The 19,100-nt window shown below is 43.3% G+C and overlaps 1 protein-coding gene across 1 annotated transcript in view; it reads left to right on the plus strand.

Moving 5' to 3' along the window:
• The window catches only part of LOC122935252 (glypican-1-like), an 81,295-nt gene that overhangs the window by 34,276 nt on the left and 27,919 nt on the right, over nucleotides 1–19,100 (plus strand). The window contains exons 2-3 of the mRNA XM_044291014.1: nucleotides 15,571–15,729; nucleotides 17,657–18,051. Of these exons, the coding sequence (XP_044146949.1) occupies nucleotides 15,571–15,729; nucleotides 17,657–18,051 (554 nt within the window). The remainder of the gene's footprint in view (nucleotides 1–15,570; nucleotides 15,730–17,656; nucleotides 18,052–19,100) is intronic.

Consider the following 19,100-nt stretch of genomic DNA (forward strand, 5'->3'; position numbering starts at 1 on the left):
GAAATTCGTTTACTGGTAAAAGGTGAATTGAGCTATGGATTCCATTACCACGGACCATAACGCAATTTTATGACGAAATACATAACGGAATCTCTTCAGAGGCATTTCTGCATTTCCCCATAAAATTGCGTTATGGTCCGTGGTTACGGCATTGTCTTGTGCATGATTGTGTATAATATGTACTCATTATTATGCTGATCATTATATGTAAACTTTGGAAATGAAGAATATATTGACATAAGCACTTATTATGCCTGATATATTAAAATTTTCAATAAAAACAAAATGTTACACATAGCTCAGTTCACCTTTTACCAGTAAACGAAGCGTAAACGAATTTCAGAACCTGATATTCGCTTATCTCTATTTATAAAGCCTTGACTGTTCATGTCCAACCCATAACTCCAGGCGGCAGCACATGGCCGGGTCATATATTTGTCTTGGATTAGAGATGAGATTCCAGACTTTACGTGGCTGAGAGTCTGTCTCCTTTATATACGGTTTGCAGATTCATTGTCTGTGTCTTCACAACCCCAGATCCGATGTCTAATTAGATTTTTGTGACTTGTTGGCTGGACGCAGATTTGGGACTACATAAAACCGTTTGTTCACAGTCCTAAGATGTTTTCTCCAGACTGTGGTGTTCCAGTTCTTCATGACCTTTCAATACAGTCTTATCTTTACTTTTCCATGAGAGATCAGAAAGAACCTATAGCTATCAAAATGGCAGCACACGATATCTGTCCACATGTCGGGTGTGCAGGTTATCACAGCTCATTCAGGCCGTAATTGGGTGCATTATCCAAGGCCGTCTTCTATGCACAGTATTTGGCTGATAAAACCTGAGATAGCTGTCAGCAGAGAGCTGGTGGACAGCTTTCTCTCCTGACTCCCTCATATTTGTATGTGTAGCATGCCCAGAGGATAGGAGCAGTAGTAGGGCATTTTCTTGTGTGATGGTGGATTGGAGTGCCCTTGGTGGTGATGGATTTAGTGGTGCAAGACAGGGTTCCCTGAAACTTGGGGCGAGGATGCACTGTAATGCTGGTAGTGTTAGTGCACACAATATTTATGCAACAAGTCTACTGTACTTTAGTCCATTCAATAATGGTTCACACAAGCGCTGTACACGTTAACAGCAGTCTTTACAGTTTTCATATGCAATTCCCAAGGTTGTGTATGGGTGATAGAGGGCTGAGTCTCTTTCTTGTAGTCTGAACAAATTTCCCAACTTGAACAAGCGGTTGTAATTGATCTCTCTCACTCCGGCTATATGTTAACTATGTAGGCTTTCTAGTGGAATAGAGTTTCTGAACAGAGGGCCCTTCCGATATGATGGGGAACCTGAAGCTTATCACTCCCACCAGTGTATAGAGAAGTCTGTAGCTTGAATATACTGTATACTGAAGCTTTGGCTGCCTATGATGCACAGGGTAACAGATCTCCCTGTGTAACTCTGCTCTTAGATGTTTTCATATCCACAGTTCACACTAGACCAGAGATGGGCAAAATGTGGCTCTCCAGCTGTTGTAAAACTACAATGCCCAGTCTGCCTACAGCTATCAGCCTACAGCAGGGCATGATGGGATTTGTAGTTTTGCAACAGTTGGAGAGACGCAGTGTGCCCATCCCTGCACTCGGCTGAAGAAACTTCTTCCTAGAGAGGAAGAGGTGGCGCCAGCTCTGCCCAGAAACAGTAACTCAAAACCCGAAGGAAAAAAATTATTGGACCTGTTTAAATCCAACTGTTCAATCCTTCTGTCCCCTGACATCTGGAAGAGTCGGGAGACTCACATACACATTAAATAGTCGCCATGTCCCATTGACATGTTGAGCTGACCTTTATCTAATGTGTGGATAGCTTTAGGTCCACCAGCTCATGACCCAATAGAAGACCAAAATCTTACCAGCTGTCTTCTGGTATTAGCGCTCGTTGACCCTAAGGGTTAGTATGGGAGAAATCAGTGCGGTCATTTACTAAAGACAGGCATTTCACACACCAGTCTTCGTATAAACTCCACTGGCAGAAGATCCGACTAATTTATTGAGAGGAGCATCTGTCTATGGCTCGACCCCTTTGGGCCACACCACTGCCACTTTTTGGAAAAGTGACTAGGGTATCTGAAAAAGCCAAAAAAAAACAAAACTTAATTTTGTCACAATGTGCAACTTCTCAATACCAAAAACTGGTAGAGAATGTTCATGACCCCCACTGAGTCTGATCTGTAATACCAGACACAACCTGTAGTTTATAGTGGTGCTGTTTTTGGCAGAGTGCAGCCATTTTTTTTCTACTTTCATACAATCCCATGTAACCTGGGGCTACACAAAGAGCTTAACTACAGTAATCCTGATTTATAGTTGCATAGTTAATACGGTTGAAAAAAAGACACATACGTCCATCAAGTTCAACCAAGGAATAGGTGGGGATGCAAATCCCAAAAGGAATTGACACTCAGATTTCCACACGTTTTCATAAGCTAAACTATTTATAAACCTGTCCACTGTTCCTGCTGTGACCACGTCCTGAGGAAGTCTATTCCACAGATTCACAGTTCTTACAGTAAAGAAGCTTTGACGCTTCCGGAGACTGAACTTTTTCCAGTCGGAGGCAGTGCCCCCTTGTCTTTTGAGCGCATTTTACATGGAACAGTTTTTCACTGTATTTTTTGTATGGCATATTTGCATAGGTTAATCATGTCCCCCTTAGACATCTCTTCTCATATTCAATTCTTTTAATCTTTCCACATAACGAAGACCCTCCATGCCCCTTATCATTTTAGTTGCTCTCCTCTGTAATTTTCCAGCTGCAGTGCATCCTTTCTATGGACTGGTGCCCAGGACTGGATTGCATATTCCAGATGAGGCCGCACCACCGCTTTGTAAACTGGTAGTATTAGATCCCTACCCCGTGAGTCCATGCCTTGTTTAATGCATGACAATATCCTGGTGGCCTTAGAAGCAGCTGATTGACACCCAAATCTTTCTCTATAAGTGACTCTCCTAGTACTACATTACCTAGGACATATGAAGCACAGAGATTATTACTACCAAGATGCATAACTTTACATTTATCTACATTGAAACTCATTTGCCAAGTTGATGCCCAGTCACTTACAGTGTTCAAGTCAGCTTGTAGTTTATGGACATCCTCCATAGACTGCACAGTTCTACACAGCTTAGTGTCATCTGCAAAAATAGATATGGTGCTATTAATCCCGTCCTCGATATCATTAATAAATAAATTAAATAATAAAGGGCCAAGCACTGAACCTTGGGGTACACCACTTATAACCTGGGACCATTCTGAATAGGAATCGTTGACCACAACCCTCTGGACACGGTCCTTCAGACAGTTTTCAGTTAAATTACAAACTATACTTTTCAAGCCTATAGACCTTACTTTACTTATTAAGCGTCTATGAGGGACAGTATCAAAAGCCTTTGCAAAATCCAGAAACACTACATCCCCCGCCGCCCCTCTGTCCAGGCTACTACTCACCTCCTCATAAAAACAAATCGGGTTAGTCTGACAACTTCTGTCCTTGGAAAACCCATGCTGGTTATCACTTATATTATTTACAGTCACATACTACTGTATATAGTCCCTTAAGAGTCCTTAAAATTTTTTCCTACAGCAGATGTTAAACTATAATTACCTGTGGAGGACGAACCTAGATCCTTTTTTGAATATGGGCACCACATTTGCCTTGCACCAATCACTTGGCACTGTACCAGTACCTAAAGAATCTTTAAAAAATGTAAACAGGGGAACAGCAATAACTGAACTGAGCTCTTTAAGCACTCTTGGGTGTAATCCATCTGGACCCGGAGCTTTGTTCACATTTACCTTATTTAACTTCTCTTGGACCATATCTACAGTTAACCAATTGAGTATATCACTGGATGTATTAACAGCCCCAGCACCACAGATATCAGCTCCTTTCTCTTCTTTTGTATATACAGAGCTAAAAAAAAACCTATTAGGAACTCTGCCTTTTCCTTATCTTCAGTGACTACCCCCCCCCCCCCCTTTTGCAGTTATTATTTAGGGGACCTACCTGCTCAGACCTAGGTTTTTTAGCATTTATATATTTAACCACTTCAACCCCCCTAGCTGAAACACCCTTAATGACCAGGCCACTTTTTACACTTCTGCACTACACTACTTTCACCGTTTATCGCTCGGTCATGCAACTTACCACCCAAATGAATTTTACCTCCTTTTCTTCTCACTAATAGAGCTTTCATTTGCTGGTATTTCATTGCTGCTGACATTTTTACTTTTTTTGGTATTAAATCGAAATTTCACTTTCACTTTCAGTTGTAAAATTTTGCAAAAAAAACCACATCCATATATAATTTTTTATCTAAATTTATTGTTTTACATGTCTTTGATAAAAAAGAACTATGGTACAAAAATGTTAATTTCCGCTTTTTGAAGCAGCTCGGACTTTCTGAGCACCTGTCATGTTTCCTGAGGTTCTACAATGCCCAGACAGTAAAAAAAAAAACACAAATGACCTCATTTCGGAAAGTAGACACCCTAAGGTATTCACTGATGGGCATAGTGAGTTCATAGAACTTTTTATTTTTTGTCACAAGTTAGCGGAAAATTATGATTTTTTTTTTCTTTTTTTTTTCTTACAAAGTCTCATATTCCAAAAAAAAAACAACTTAAAATAAAAACTTCCATGAACTCACTATGCCCATCACGAAATACCTTGGGGTGTCTTCTTTCCAAAATGGGGTCACTTGTGGGGTAGTTATACTGCCCTGGCATTTTAGGGGCCCAGATGCGTGAGAAGTAGTTTGAAATAAAAATCTGTAAAAAATGACCGGTGAAATCCGAAAGGTGCTCTTTGGAATGTGTGCCCCTTTGCCCACCTAGGCTGCAAAAAAGTGTCACACATCTGGTATCGCCGTACTCGGGAGAAGTTGGGGAATGTGTTTTGGGGTGTCATTTTACATATACCCATGCTGGGTGAGATAAATATCTTGGTCAAATGCCAACTTTGTATTAAAAAAAAAAAAAAAAAGTTGGCATTTGACCAAGATATTTATCTCACCCAGCATGGGTATATGTAAAATGACACCCCAAAACACATTGCCCAACTTCTCCTGAGTACAGCGATACCACATGTGTGACACTTTTTTGCAGCCTAGGTGGGCAAAGGGGCCCACATTCCAAAGAGCACCTTTAGGATTTCACCGGCCACTTTTACAGATTTTGATTTCAAACTACTTCGCACACATTAGGGCCCCTAAATTGCCAGGGCAGTATAACTACCCCACAAGTGACCCCATTTTGGAAAGACACCCCAAGGTATTCCGTGAGGGGCATGGCAAGTTCCTAGAATTTTTTATTTTTCCAGTTAGTGGAATATGAGACTTTGTAAGAAAAAAATAAAAAAATCATCATTTTCCGCTAACTTGGCATATATGCTGCCGCCCCTGGAACGCGATCCTGCGTTAGGCGGTCCGGAGGCGGTTAAAAAACTTTTGGGGATTTGTTTTGTATCTTTGCAAATTTTATCTCCTTTTTGCAGATTTTATTAAGCCCTTTGTAATCTTCAAGCGCTACAGCTGACCCCTCAGATTTGTATTTTTTAAATGCCTTTTTTATTTTATTGCCCTTTTTACAGTAGCTGTAAGCCATGGGGGGGTTTAATTTTAGCCGTTTATACTTGTTACCTAAAGGAATACATTTTTTAGTGCAATTACTAAATGTGGATTTGAAGCTGTGGATTTATCCTCAGTATTAGGCCTCATGCACACGACCGGTTTTTTTTAAGGGCCGCAAAAACGGGGTCCGTAGGTCCGTGATCCGTGACCGTTTTTTCGTCCGTGGGTCTTCCTTGTTTTTTGGAGGATCCACGGACATGAAAAATGAAAAAAAAAATCTAAGTCAAGTTTGCCATTGAAATGATAGGAAAAAACGGACACGGATCACGGACGCGGATGACAATCTTGTGTGCATCCGTGATTTTTCACGGACCCATTGACTTGAATGGGTCCGTGAACCGTTGGCCGTTAAAAAAATAGGACAGGTCATATTTTTTTCACGGCCAGGAAACACGGATCACGGATGCGGCTGCCAAACGGTGCATTTTCCGATTTTTCCACGGACCCATTGAAAGTCAATGGGTCAGCGAAAAAAAAACAGAAAACGGCACAACGGCCACGGATGCACACAACGGTCGTGTGCATGAGGCCTTATTATGCGACAGTAGCTGCTCCCAGTCTATGCCCTGAAATGCTGCCCTTATTATTTTTTTTCCCTTTTCTCTTCTCTATCAAATACATTTCTGGTCATTTTCTATGGTTCGTTTTTTTTTTTTTTTTTTTTTTTAACTATAGTTGATGGTTACAGTTATCTTTAAACTGCAGATTAAGCTGAAATAATTTATAAAGGCAAAAATTTCTATGTGAAATAACCGAGAACACATATGTAGGTTAAATCATTTCAATCGTAAGGGGTCAACGCATGTCATTACCTGCACAGCGCTGATATAGACTTGTTAAAGGGCATCTCAAGGAAAGTGATCTTTCTGACTCCTTGCAGAGTGAAAAGACTGTAGCCTCGGTATAAATGAGCACCTGTAATGGATCTCCTTCTATGAGTGCACACGCATGCTTAATTACAGATAGCGCTGTGCTCTTAATTGATTGATGAGCTATTAAAAGCCGTTCTGTTTGCTGTTTATGTTGATAGACTCAAAACAATTGTCTCCACTCCATTCGTAGTCCCTTAGGGACTCTGCTTTATTAACAGCTCCTGCACCCTTGGATATCTGCCCAGGCAGGTAACTGTGACTTGGTATTGCGTGGCGTATTATTCATAGAATTAATTACACGTAGGTGCCTACTGTTGTGCTGAGGTTACGCATTAGGGTTCACGCAGCATTTTAGAGGTAAATGAGTCCCAGAGTGGGGTGAAGAATAAAGCTTCCCAAAGAGCGTATATCTTTCTTCTAAGCAGCAGGTGAGAACCGCTTCTAAAATGCGTCATGTACATCAGGCCAAAGCTGCTCTGCTTGAAATGATGGGAGCATTTCTATTAATTCAGCGTGAAGAGCCAACAAGCATACATAGCCATTTAGGTAAGATGATGGGCCTTAAAGAGGGTTTTGACTTCAGCAAATAATAGCATTTATCATATAAAGTTAATATAAAGTAGTTACTAATGTACTGTAATTATCCATATTGCTGCCTTTGCTGGCTGGATTTATTTTTCCATCACATTATACACTGCTCGTTGTCATGGTTACGACCACCCTGTAATCCAGCAGTGATGATCGTGCTTGAACATTACAGAAAAAAGTGCTGGACTATGGGCTCTCCCGCAGTCCCAGCCACCAAAGAGACCCATGCTTTTCCTATATTGTGCAAGCACGGCCACCAGTGCTGGATTACAGGGTGGTTGTAACCATGGAAACGAGCAGTGTATAATGTGATGGAAAAATGAATCCAGCCAGCAAAGGAGACAATATCACAATACATTAGTAAGTGGCTTGTAGTAACTTTCTCTACATGATAAATGCCATTTGCTGAAGTGAAGGGAAGCTGTCACCAGGATCTTCACTATTAAAAGTTGATCAGTATGATTGGTGGGGGTCTGACACCCGGGACCCTGCCGATCAGCTATTTGAGAAGGCGCCAGTGCTCACAGTAGTGCCGCAGCCTTCTCCAGCTTTGCCTAGGTCAGTGACGTCACGTGGCCGGCTGCTCCATTAGGTAGACTCTGACATGGATGCTCAGCCTTTCATTGCTCACACGTGTGCTCAACTGCTGCGCTCCATCCACACACCACAGCCGAACCTCTCCAGCAGACACCACTGCTGTGCCTTGTGTGTCAGTGTCCATATGATCAGAGTTGACCAGTTAAAAATTTATATTTTTGGGGGGGAAAGATTTATCAAAACTGGTGTAAAGTAGAACTGGCCTAGTTGCCCATAACAACCAATCGGATTCCACCTTTCATTTTCCAAAGGAGCTGTGACAAATGAAAGGTGGAATCTGATTGGTTGCTATGGGTAACTAAGCCAGTTCTACTTTACACCAGTTTGATCAATCTGCCTGTTGGTCTTTTCCTTATGATCACAACATGATTTGACAATCCGATGAGTCATGAGCAATTATTCACCATGAGACCCATCAGCCGTCCAGTTATTGATTTTCAGTAGATGACCAGGCCTGGGCAGTGTCATTAGCATCGTGATGATTAATTTGGTCATTTGTGGGACAAAATTATTTTGAAACGATCCTTTGCTGATCAAGAACATATAGTTTATCGTTTTCGAAAAAAAAAAAAAATCATTGCGTCTATTGCCTGTTTAATATATGCATTCATACAAAGATTGGATCAATACAGAGCGTATGAAAGGGCGGCCGTCAGCAGGCCAGACCACTTTAATTTTGGTTAAGTGCTGATCGGTAGAGTTAAAGGTAGAAAGCGCTTATATTTAAACAGAGCTCTACCTCTCAGTGGAGCCCTTTTAGCTGCTCAGAAAGCCCCATGTAAGAAGGCCCATGTCAATCCATTAGGTTCACTCCTTATTCCTAGATGCTGAAGGGATATCATTCCCGTACATTACAGAAATAGCCTGGGTGTCCTTGCACAGAGCTCACCTGACCGGCTCACTTTAAATTGCTCTCTGTTCCACTACAGCAATGGATTTTCTATAGATGTGGAAAAATCTATACCAAAAGTTCTCCGAGCCTGATGGACAAACACAACTTCGGAAAGGAAAAACAACGAAGCAGTTTTGTCTTAAGGTGGCCGTACAGATTATGCTTCCTTAACCACGCAGCAAACAAAAAAAAAAAAATCCCGAGTGCTTCTAGATGATATTACGTGGTATAAATTATTGATTTCTTGGAAGAGCATGGTCTGGAGTAAATTGGTACCATTAATAGAGCAAGGACATAATATGTCCTTGTCTTTCTGCTTCCCTTAAGAAGCACAAATTTGTTTTCCGAGGGCATTTTTCAGTATCCTAGGAAGCTGTCAGAACAACAGCCGTAAGGCCTATTGCACACGGCCGTTTTTTTTTCCCCGTTTACTGGCCGTTTTTTGCGGTCCGTATACGGAACCACTCATTTCAATGGTTCCGCAAAAAAAACGGAATGTACTCCGTATGCATTCCGTTTCCGTATTTCCGTTTTTCCGTTCCGTTTTAACATAGAACATGTCCTATTATTGCCCGCAAATCACAGTCCGTGGCTCCATTCAAGTCAATGGATCCGCAAAAAAAACGGAACACATACGGAAATGCATCCGTATGTCTTCCGTTTCCGTTCCATTTTTTCCTGAACCATCTATTGAAAATGTTATGGCCAACCCAATTTTATCCATGTAATTACTGTATACTGTATATGCCATACGGAAAAACGGAACAGAAACGGAAACACAACGGAAACAAAAAACGGAACAGCGGATCCATGAAAAACGGATCACAAAACACTGAAAAAGCCATACGGTCGTGTGCAATAGGCCTAATGGTGTGGACGCTGGATCTACCGGCATGATCACTAGGATACTGTGTGGCTTCCTCCAGGAGCTAGGATAGGCCATGTTGTATTACCATAGGCTCCTTAAGTAAGTGTGGGCCATGTTGTCTTACTGTATATTTACCACCTGTGAACAAGAAAGCAAAAAAAAAAAAAAAAGAAGCCTAATTGCCTATAGTGCCTATATCTAATACCAATAGTAATCTTACAGGCAACCATGGAAATTACCACCACACAAATATGATGATCACCTATACAGGGAACACAAGCATAATGGACCCACACATGTAAAAATATATAATCTTTATTTAATTTATTCATACAGAGAAATAAAAGCCATATAAAAGCTATGAATCACAGGCAAAGAAGGACTCGGACACCACCCAGTACTCATATAATATTATCACAACATATGACACCAGAGTAATTACCAGTTAAACATATATGACAATAGTCTACAAGAAACAGACCCATTGGCTAGGTGGGTGGGAGGAGAGGATGGGAGGGGTGGTAGTGGCTAAGATGGGGGTAGCAGTACTGACAGTTCACTGGGTGCTCCCTACGACCATGCAGTGACTGGAGGGCGCAACCTTTCTTCGAGGCACACGCTGGTGTCGGGCTCCTACCTGGTGGTAGTTGGGGTGTCCTTGATGGTAAACTGGCTGGGTGCAAGGCAGGGGCCAGCGGACCGATGGTGGAGTCAATAACCAGGCCCACTGGTTGCAACAAACAAAGTCTTTCTTTACTCAATTGACAATGGGAGTAGTAGCACATGTGGCAGCGAAAGGTACAGTTCCAAAGTACAAAACAGTATTTCTCCCAGTAGTGATGCATAGGCATTGACAATGATGTAGTTTTAGTACTCCCTGTTTCTTCTTCTAAGAACACTTTTCAATTTCTCCAAACAACCATAGGCATGCTGTTCTTGTTAACCCTTTCTGCATTTCCCAGGCTGAGGGGTGCAGATTTAGGATGTATGGCCAGTCCATCTCAAAGTGTGGCAGGTGCAATACGAGTGGGACTTAGTGACATCTTGCATGGCCTGGATAGTGGTTCTGGACCTTCTGAGAGGGTTCATTGCTTTTTCTCAGGGGTACCCTGGTGGTAAAGTTGCATCTTTTGGCAGCAGAAGGCTCAGAGACAGCGATTTTGTCGACTTGGTCTGTAGGAACTCTCACTCACACACACACACACACACACACACACGCACACACACATTCTTCCTGTAGCTCCACACAGAGTAGACTAACCAGGGGACATACCCAGTCCATCACCCTGGTAATCTAACCAGTTTGCCAATGTTAACTATATATTGCCCATACATTGCTATTTTGGATATATAGAGATACACGCTTTAAAAACAAACCACAACATTAAATTTGCAGTAATTAGCCCTTTGTAGTCGTCCACTGGGCACTGCAGTTACTATGCATAAAAGGAACAAAGAGCGATAAAGGGCATCATACACAAAAATATATGCATAGGCAGGTGCCCAGCATTCACTCCGACGTGTCTTACTCTGGTGAGTAACCTCGCTGTATTTAACAGCCCATTGATTCAATAGGAGGTAACATACATAGCTGCCTGCAAACAAAAATTACTTTTCTCCATGATGATGCATCCACAGTGAGTCCCTGCCAGTTTGATCTCCTATCCGGCACAAGGTGGTGTCATAAACACATCACATAAGGGTGCACACATGACACCTCCACCTTGCACCAGCTCCGAGTCCGAGAGCAGCAATTTGTGTCCACGTGCACCAGTAACAAGTAGAGTGTATAGATCAGGGATTCTCAACCTGCAGCCCTCCAGCTGTTGCAGAACTACAACTCCCATCATGCCATAGTAGCTGTAGGCTGTCCAGGCATGCTGGGAGTTGTAGTTTTGCAACAGCTGTAGGGACACATGTTGGGCATCCCTGGTATAGATCATTCAATCCACTAAAGGGCAGCTGTAAGGCGACACTGATTTATAATTAGGTCTAACGCTATAGGCCACGTAAACCTAAACCACATTGTAGATTAGAAAATTAATGAATAGTGATGATAGAATTCTTAATAAAATTCATATTATTACTGATAATATAATGAACTTGATGTACTACTAAATGAAATGTATGTGCAAAAAAATCATAATAGTGAATGAATAAAACCAGATGCACAAAATTAATTATAAAATATATAAACATAATTAAAAATCTCCTGTCAGCATGATCAACCCTTTTAAACCAGACATACTGCCCATTGGGGTTGATCAAGCTGATTAAAACCATATCTTTTGTTTTTAGCTTGTACCGCTGGGGAGATATTGTCACTTTTAGGCCTCTTGCACACGGCCGTTGTGCTCCCTTGGCCGTATTGCGAGCCTCATACGGCGGTTACGCAATACACGGGGCACTGGCCGTGTGCATTCCGCACTTGAATGGGTCCGCTAATTCGGCAAGGCGGTGCGGAACGGAAGCACGGAACAGAACCCCACGGAAGCACTATGGAGTGCTTCCGTGGGGTTCCGATCCGTGCTTCCGTTCGCCCAAAAAATAGAACTTGTTCTATCTTTTTGCGGAGCGGACAGATTGACGGTCCCCAATGTCCAGAACGGAACCACAACGGCCATGTGCAAAAGGCCTTACATGTATGCAAATGAGTTAGTTGGAGCACCGAGGGGCTGACTGTAGTGCTAGGAGCAGGGGCTCAGTACACTCCCCTTTCCACAATTTTTTTTTATTTTTGTCCGAATAGCAGAGCCTGCCATTATTTGTGGTAGGGAACGTTCCGATGATATCTTCCCCGGCAGCGATCACTGTTATTTATATAGCAGTGAGCAGCACATGTGAGACGCACACATTTATCCCGCTGTAAAGTGAGAGCACAGATCAAACAGAATGTAAGATGTAACAGCGAGAAAGAAAATGTCAGACAAGGTGCAGCTTTTGTCTGCAGGAAGATTCCCGGCTCCCAGAATTCATTTTTTCTTGAGCCTCTGACCTCACATTTCATTAGGATTTAATAAAGTTCCTGTGTAATGATATTGTGCCGAGTTCCTGCGCAGCGGCTGACGGAAGACATAATATTCTATTGGATCAAAGGCCACAATGAACTGTCTCATAGATAATTGTCCTTGATAATTTGCCTCAGACAGAGGCTGCTGCGGATTTGATTCTATTAATTGACAAAGAAATATTGTAATGTCAGAAAAAAAGCCACCGTCTGGTGATGACAAACTGTCTAAGGGGAAATTAAAATCAACACATCTCTGTGGGTGGATTTAATTAAACAGAGAGATGGTACATGCGCCTGTAATAATCTGTGTTTTAACACTTACGTACCTGGAAAGCCATTTCATCACTGACTACACAGTACGGTATTCTGTGTAATTCGTACAGAGATTACACAAGACTTACCATCGTCCTTGTCCCAGGACATTCTCCTATTGCTTTCAACTAAAGCCAACCTTTGTAGCCTGGCGATGTAGTCAACTTTACAGCAATAAGATGACGATGACCATAGCCACATGGATGTGCTGCAAGCCCCTAAGGAGCTGGTGCAGAAGATGGGACTGATAGTGGCCCTGAGGAGATGTTGTGTCACGCTGTACTTCCTAAGGCCGTAGCTCCCTAGGGCTCGGTGCAGTGGAAAGGTGGTATTAGTAAAAGTATAGCAGTCTCTCATGACTATTTAACTTGTGGCACATCCAGCAGTATTAAGTACAAAGTGCAGATTCTGGCACCAGACGAGGAGGTATGGTGGCTGGTTGTGTTGCAATTAATTGGAACTAGCAGGCACTTGTGGGTATAGGTGTCCGCTGTGAGATTCAGGCTTGATATTTGTCTGGCCTGGTGATTACTACAGGTTATGGGTGTCTTGAGCCGTAGTCCCTCACCTGCAGCAGTGCCTGGAAAGCTGTAATTTCACTGCACACTGATGCTTTCTGGAAGCAGTGTTCTGGATTCTGATGATCTTTCTGGAGTGATGGTCTCACATGAGAATTGGATCCAGTTCCTAGCAGTAGGAGCTCTGTCATGTGTTTCCCCTCCCTTCTGGCAGGAAGTAGGACCAGCCCACTGCTACCAAGAGGTGAGAAACATGGTGATTTAACCCCGTCTCTGCCAACCATACCTCCCATGCAGGTGTACTAAGCTCAAACATAACATGGTAAAACATTCACATTGTATTTGCAGATACCCCCCAGGTCTGGAGTAATGCAGATCCAATAGTGGTCACCCTGACAGGAGAGTTGCAAGCTAAACCGCATCACTGGACTATAGTAGAAAATACAACCAAACTGAGGCACGTCCACCATACCATGAGTTCAAGGGGTTATCCAAGACTGAACAACCCCCCCCCCCCCCCCCCCCCCACACACACAATTTCAGGGTTCGGGGTGCAGCCAACAGTTGGCCGCAACACTTGACACAAGGGGAGCAGGTCACTGCTGCGGCCTGTTATTGGTTGCACCCCCTGTCGATAGATGTTATCTGCATGTGAGGAAGATGCAAAGACGGCGTTGAGGACCATGTAAGTATGGTCAGTATCTCAGGTCCGGGCACTGTGGGGGGGTTGTTCAGTCTTGGATAAACCCCTTTAAACAATTGTACTGAGTCTTTTATGCTATTGTAATATATGGAGAACCCATCATGTAGGAATGTATCCCTGTGGTACCCTCCAGGGTCCCTGACCAACTGTTCAATGCTTCTACCCAGTTCAAAACAGATCATCAGAAGACCATATGCTGGTGATCTGGACGCCCAGGTTGGTGTCCACAAGCAGCACCATTTGTGGAGGGCTTTCAGTGTGATATGCAGTTAAATACATTGTGACGTGGAATACTGTGCTGAATTATCACTCCAGTGCTTTCCTATTAGATGGGAAATGATTGTGTAGGGATTGTATTGTCTCCAATGATCCTACTTAGATTGGGGTCACCTATAATATTACAGAATACTGGGGTGTAATGTTACGTAGAGAAGACCACCTGTCACATGAGCCTTCTCTAGATGGCGCTACTATTTTGTAAGTTGAATCATCTCTGTTAAATCAGGCAGAGTACTTCACACAGAGCTTTTTGCGATGTGCGTTTTGGAGCAAATTCTACTATCCATCTCCCTTTGATTTCAGTGGGAAAACCGCATGGTAATTTACACTGCATGTTTTTTTTGTTTTTTTTGTTTTTTCAATTGCAGTTTTAAAAACCCCAGCATGTTCATTCTTGGTGTGGATTCCGCATTGAATTCACATCCAAACTTCCCATTGAAATTAGAAGGATCATTGTTTTTTTGTGTGTGTTTTTTTTTTTTTTTTTTGTTTTGTTTTGTTTTTCAGCACAGAAAAATACTCAGTGTGAACTCAGCCCTAGCATTAATATCTGCTGGGGTTACAGCTCCGTAGTGCCAGGCTTTGTAAATGGATCTGCTCATTGGCTTCAGGGCTCAGGTCTGATTTATGCTCTACAGCAGCTTTGATTTATCAATACTGTTGTCGGGGCAGGTTCTGGCGCTGTGTACGGATTCATTCATCTCTGTAGTATCCGCAGCAAATTTCTAAAATATTGTACGCCTTATGATTATACTGCTAAACAGTTTCCTGCTCTGACCGAGTGTATGTAAGGCAATATAATTTTTTCCGTCTACCTACTACCGTTGGAAAGACAACACTCTATACTACCTTAGGTGTCCTAAGTGGGTTCAGAAATGACCAAGGCTGTAGGTACCATAGAAAATGCCTCTGGAGAGGAGCTCAGTCCAGGTTGGCTTCATCCTTTATTTTAATGGGTGTTAGAAACCCATGCCATGACCCCTCTCCATTAAACAAGGGCGTGGGAAACCAGGATCAAGAAATGGTCCTTGCGTCATTGCTCGTTTAAGGATTTGTGTAGCCCCAGAAGCAGTCCTGCTTTAATCTTTGCTATGGGGCTGCCATTCCTCTACGTACACCCCTGGTCTTATCTGTCTGATAAATGTGCACCACAGCCATTGTCAGGAGTCTCCTACAACACATCGAAAACTCTGCCCCCATTGTGTCGTTGTGACAGACGTGGTCATGCTTCTGTCTTATCTTCCAGGTGAACATCTGAGGATGTGTCCACAAGGTTACACCTGCTGCACCTCCGACATGGAAGAAAACTTTGCCAATATCAGCAAGATGGAGTTTGAGAACTCGCTGAGACAATTCAGCCTGTCCGTCCAGGACCAACTCTTCGCACAGACCCGAAACTTTGACAGTAAGAAGCTTTTATGAGATTCCATCAGTCTGTATGGGTGTATAGTAATATGAACGGGTCACACCTGCTGACAGTGTCCTATTACAAATACATTTTCCAGTTTTATGTAAATCTTAGGGTGCGTTCACACGACCGTAATTCTGGGTCTGAATTCATTTCAACGGGGCCGCAAAAGATGCAGACAGCATACTGTGTGATGTCTGCATCCGTTGTTCCATTCCGCGGCCCCGCAAAAAATATAGAGCATGTCCTATTCTTGTCTGCAATCAAGAATAGGCATTTTCAATATAGTGCCGGACATGTGAGGTCCGCAAAATGCGGAACGCACATGGCTGGTATACTTGTTTTGCGGATCCGCAATTTACGGTGATGTGAGTGCGCCCTTATGTAGAGGAAGACTGAGCACACTTTTAATAGAACCCCTCCCGACACGTCACTTTTAGTAAATTCTTGTTTTCTTCTATATCTTTTATTTTATTTTATTTTATTGTATTAAAGAAATCTGTGTGCGACCATTCCTCTGTTATTCCTCCTGAGAACGTATGAATAAATTGTTCCCTGAGACATTGTGCAGTCAGTGCTGCCAGTATCCGACAATGCAGGGACACAAACTATCGACTAGGAGAATGGTAACATCAAGTTGTCAAATTATTGCAGACATTTTCTAAAGGAGTAAGGCTAGGTCTACACGACGACATTTGTCGCGTGACATTTTGTTGCACCAATGGCGCGCGACAATTTTTATAATGGCAGTCTATAGTGTCGCACTGCAAGATGTTGCGACTGCGACGCAACAGTCGCAGAAAATCCATTCGAGATGGATTTTTCTGCGACTGTTGCGTCGCAGTCGCAGCATATTGCAGTGCGACACCATAGACTGCCATTATAAAAATTGACGCGCGACATAGGTCGCAACATTTGTCGCGCGACATTTTGTTGCACCAATGTCGCGCGTCAATTTTTATAATGGCAGTCTATGGTGTCGCACTGCAATATGCTGCGACTGCGACGCAACAGTCGCAGAAAAATCCATCTCGAATGGATTTTCTGCGACTGTTGCGTCGCAGTCGCAACATGTTGCAGTGCGACACTATAGACTGCCATTATAAAAATTGACGCGCGACATTGGTGCAACAAAATGTCGCGCGACAAATGTTGCGACCTATCTGTAAGTCGCGCGACAAATGTCGTCGTGTAGACCTAGCCTAAGAGAGGAATGGCACAACGCTGTTTTTTTAAGAAAAGAAGGTCCTATGTTGTTTCTCAATTAGTTAGTAAAACACATTGTAAGAGCTGAGGGGTCCTGTCTGATGAAGGGCTCATGCACTCTGCCGTTCCGTGCATTGGAGACCGCAATTTGCAGTCCCCAATGCATGGGCATCATCCGTGCGGATTCCGTAGATAGACGAACCAGACCCATTAAACTTGAATGTGTCCGTGGTCCATCCGCACCACAGAAAAGTAGCGCATGTACTACTTTTTTGCGGTGCGGAGGCACGGACAGAAACCCCATGGAAGCACTCCGTAGTGCCTCCGTTCTGCACCAGACCTTCCGGATTGCGGACCCATTCAAGTGAATGGGTCCACATCCGTGATGCGGGGTGCACACAGCCGGTGCCCGCATATTGCAAACCCGCTGTTTACGGGCCGTAATACGGGAACAGTGTGCATGAGCCCGAAGACTGTTAGGTGTGGTCAGGTTTTCACTCTGAGGCTATAAACAAGAATGCGTTCATACACTGACAGCAAGCAGCAGCATATGGAGACACATATATCAGAATGTCATTTTCATTATTCGGCAATGAAACTTTAGAATAGAATTATCAAATCTAGTGAGAGTAAGCCAGGAACTGAATGCCGGGGTCTTCATACAGGATATTATTGCAGCATGGCATTCCTTTATGTATAATATCTCTGTCCTTCCCAGGATACTTCCAGGACCTACTGAATAAATCAGAGCAGATTCTTCTGGAAACATTTCCCGCCCAGTATGGGGAACTTTACACCCAAAATGATGGGAAGATTTTCAAAAACTTGTACATAGAGCTCCGTCAGTATTACCGCGGGCCGGCAGTGAATCTGGAGGAGGCACTGACAGAGTTCTGGAGCCACCTGCTGGAGAGAGTGTTCAAGACACAGAACTCACAGTACCCCTTTTCTTACGAGTATATGGACTGCTTGGCAAAGCAATACGACCAGCTTAAGCCATTTGGGGACATTCCACGTGAAATGAAATTAAAAGCGACCAGGGCGTTTATTGCTGCCCGATCGTTTGTCCAGGGACTTGGCGTTGCTGCTGACATTGTCAGGAAGGTCACCCAGGTATGTGGTCACACTCTCTGAGTGATCTCTACATGCTGCCGATAGTGCCATGTACATACAGAGGTCAAATGGGAATTTTTTTTATCTATTGTTATAGTGAACTGATTAATCTTAAGGGACAGGCTATCATATCCATTGTATACCATTCACCGATTCCATCATCTTCATGCACTCATTGACAAAGAAATACCACTCCCCCAGATAGAAATGACGGATTGCTGCAAATCTCAGCATGCAGCTATGTCTCAGGCAGATATGTACAAGATTCCGTGGGTGGTCTGATTATATACTGTCTTACCACAAGAGGGCATAAAATAGCTCCCCCCACTGCCCTGTAAAAAGACTCTCAGATGCTACTTTTGGGTAGTTTACCTCTTGGTGAGAGATAGTTGACTGGTAGTCATTCCTCTACGACGCATTCAAAGACATTTTTCCCAGTTGGCCTGAGAGGAATGTCGTTTTGACAAACTGCCTGTCATGTAGGTTGTTCTGACCTAGTTATTAGGAGATGTTGGGGGCAGTGGTTATGTGATGGCATGCACACATGATGAACAGGCTCCAGATGTCCTAGCTGACAAGCACAAGCAGCTCCCACAGTTTCATTGTCCACCATCCAGAAACGGGTGACAGAAGTATCTGCTCAGGCCATTTCCAGGCGAAACCTGGACTGCTACAGACTGGAAGTGTATCATGCTTAGCCCCAAATCGAAGTTCTGGTTGGGATCCAACAACAGTCAGAATAGAGTGTGGAGGCCTCATGGTGAGCGCTTCAATCCTGCCTTTGCTGTGGAGCACTGCCCCAACTGCAGGAGTGACGATCTGGGGAGCCATCAAATACGACAGTCGGTCACCCCCAGTAGTGATAGGAGGGACTCTAACAGCTCAGCGATATGTGCAGGACGTCCTGCGACCACGTGTTCCTCTCATGGCAGGGCACTAAATGGCATTAATCTGCAGGATAATGATCGCCCACACAGCAAGGGTTGACCAGGAATGTCTCCACCAGATTACAACATCCTTGGCCTGATTGGTCACCAGACTAGCTAGGC

This window comes from Bufo gargarizans, chromosome 4 (genome assembly GCF_014858855.1).
Source record: "Bufo gargarizans isolate SCDJY-AF-19 chromosome 4, ASM1485885v1, whole genome shotgun sequence".
In the NCBI taxonomy this organism is placed as follows: Eukaryota; Metazoa; Chordata; class Amphibia; order Anura; family Bufonidae; genus Bufo; species Bufo gargarizans.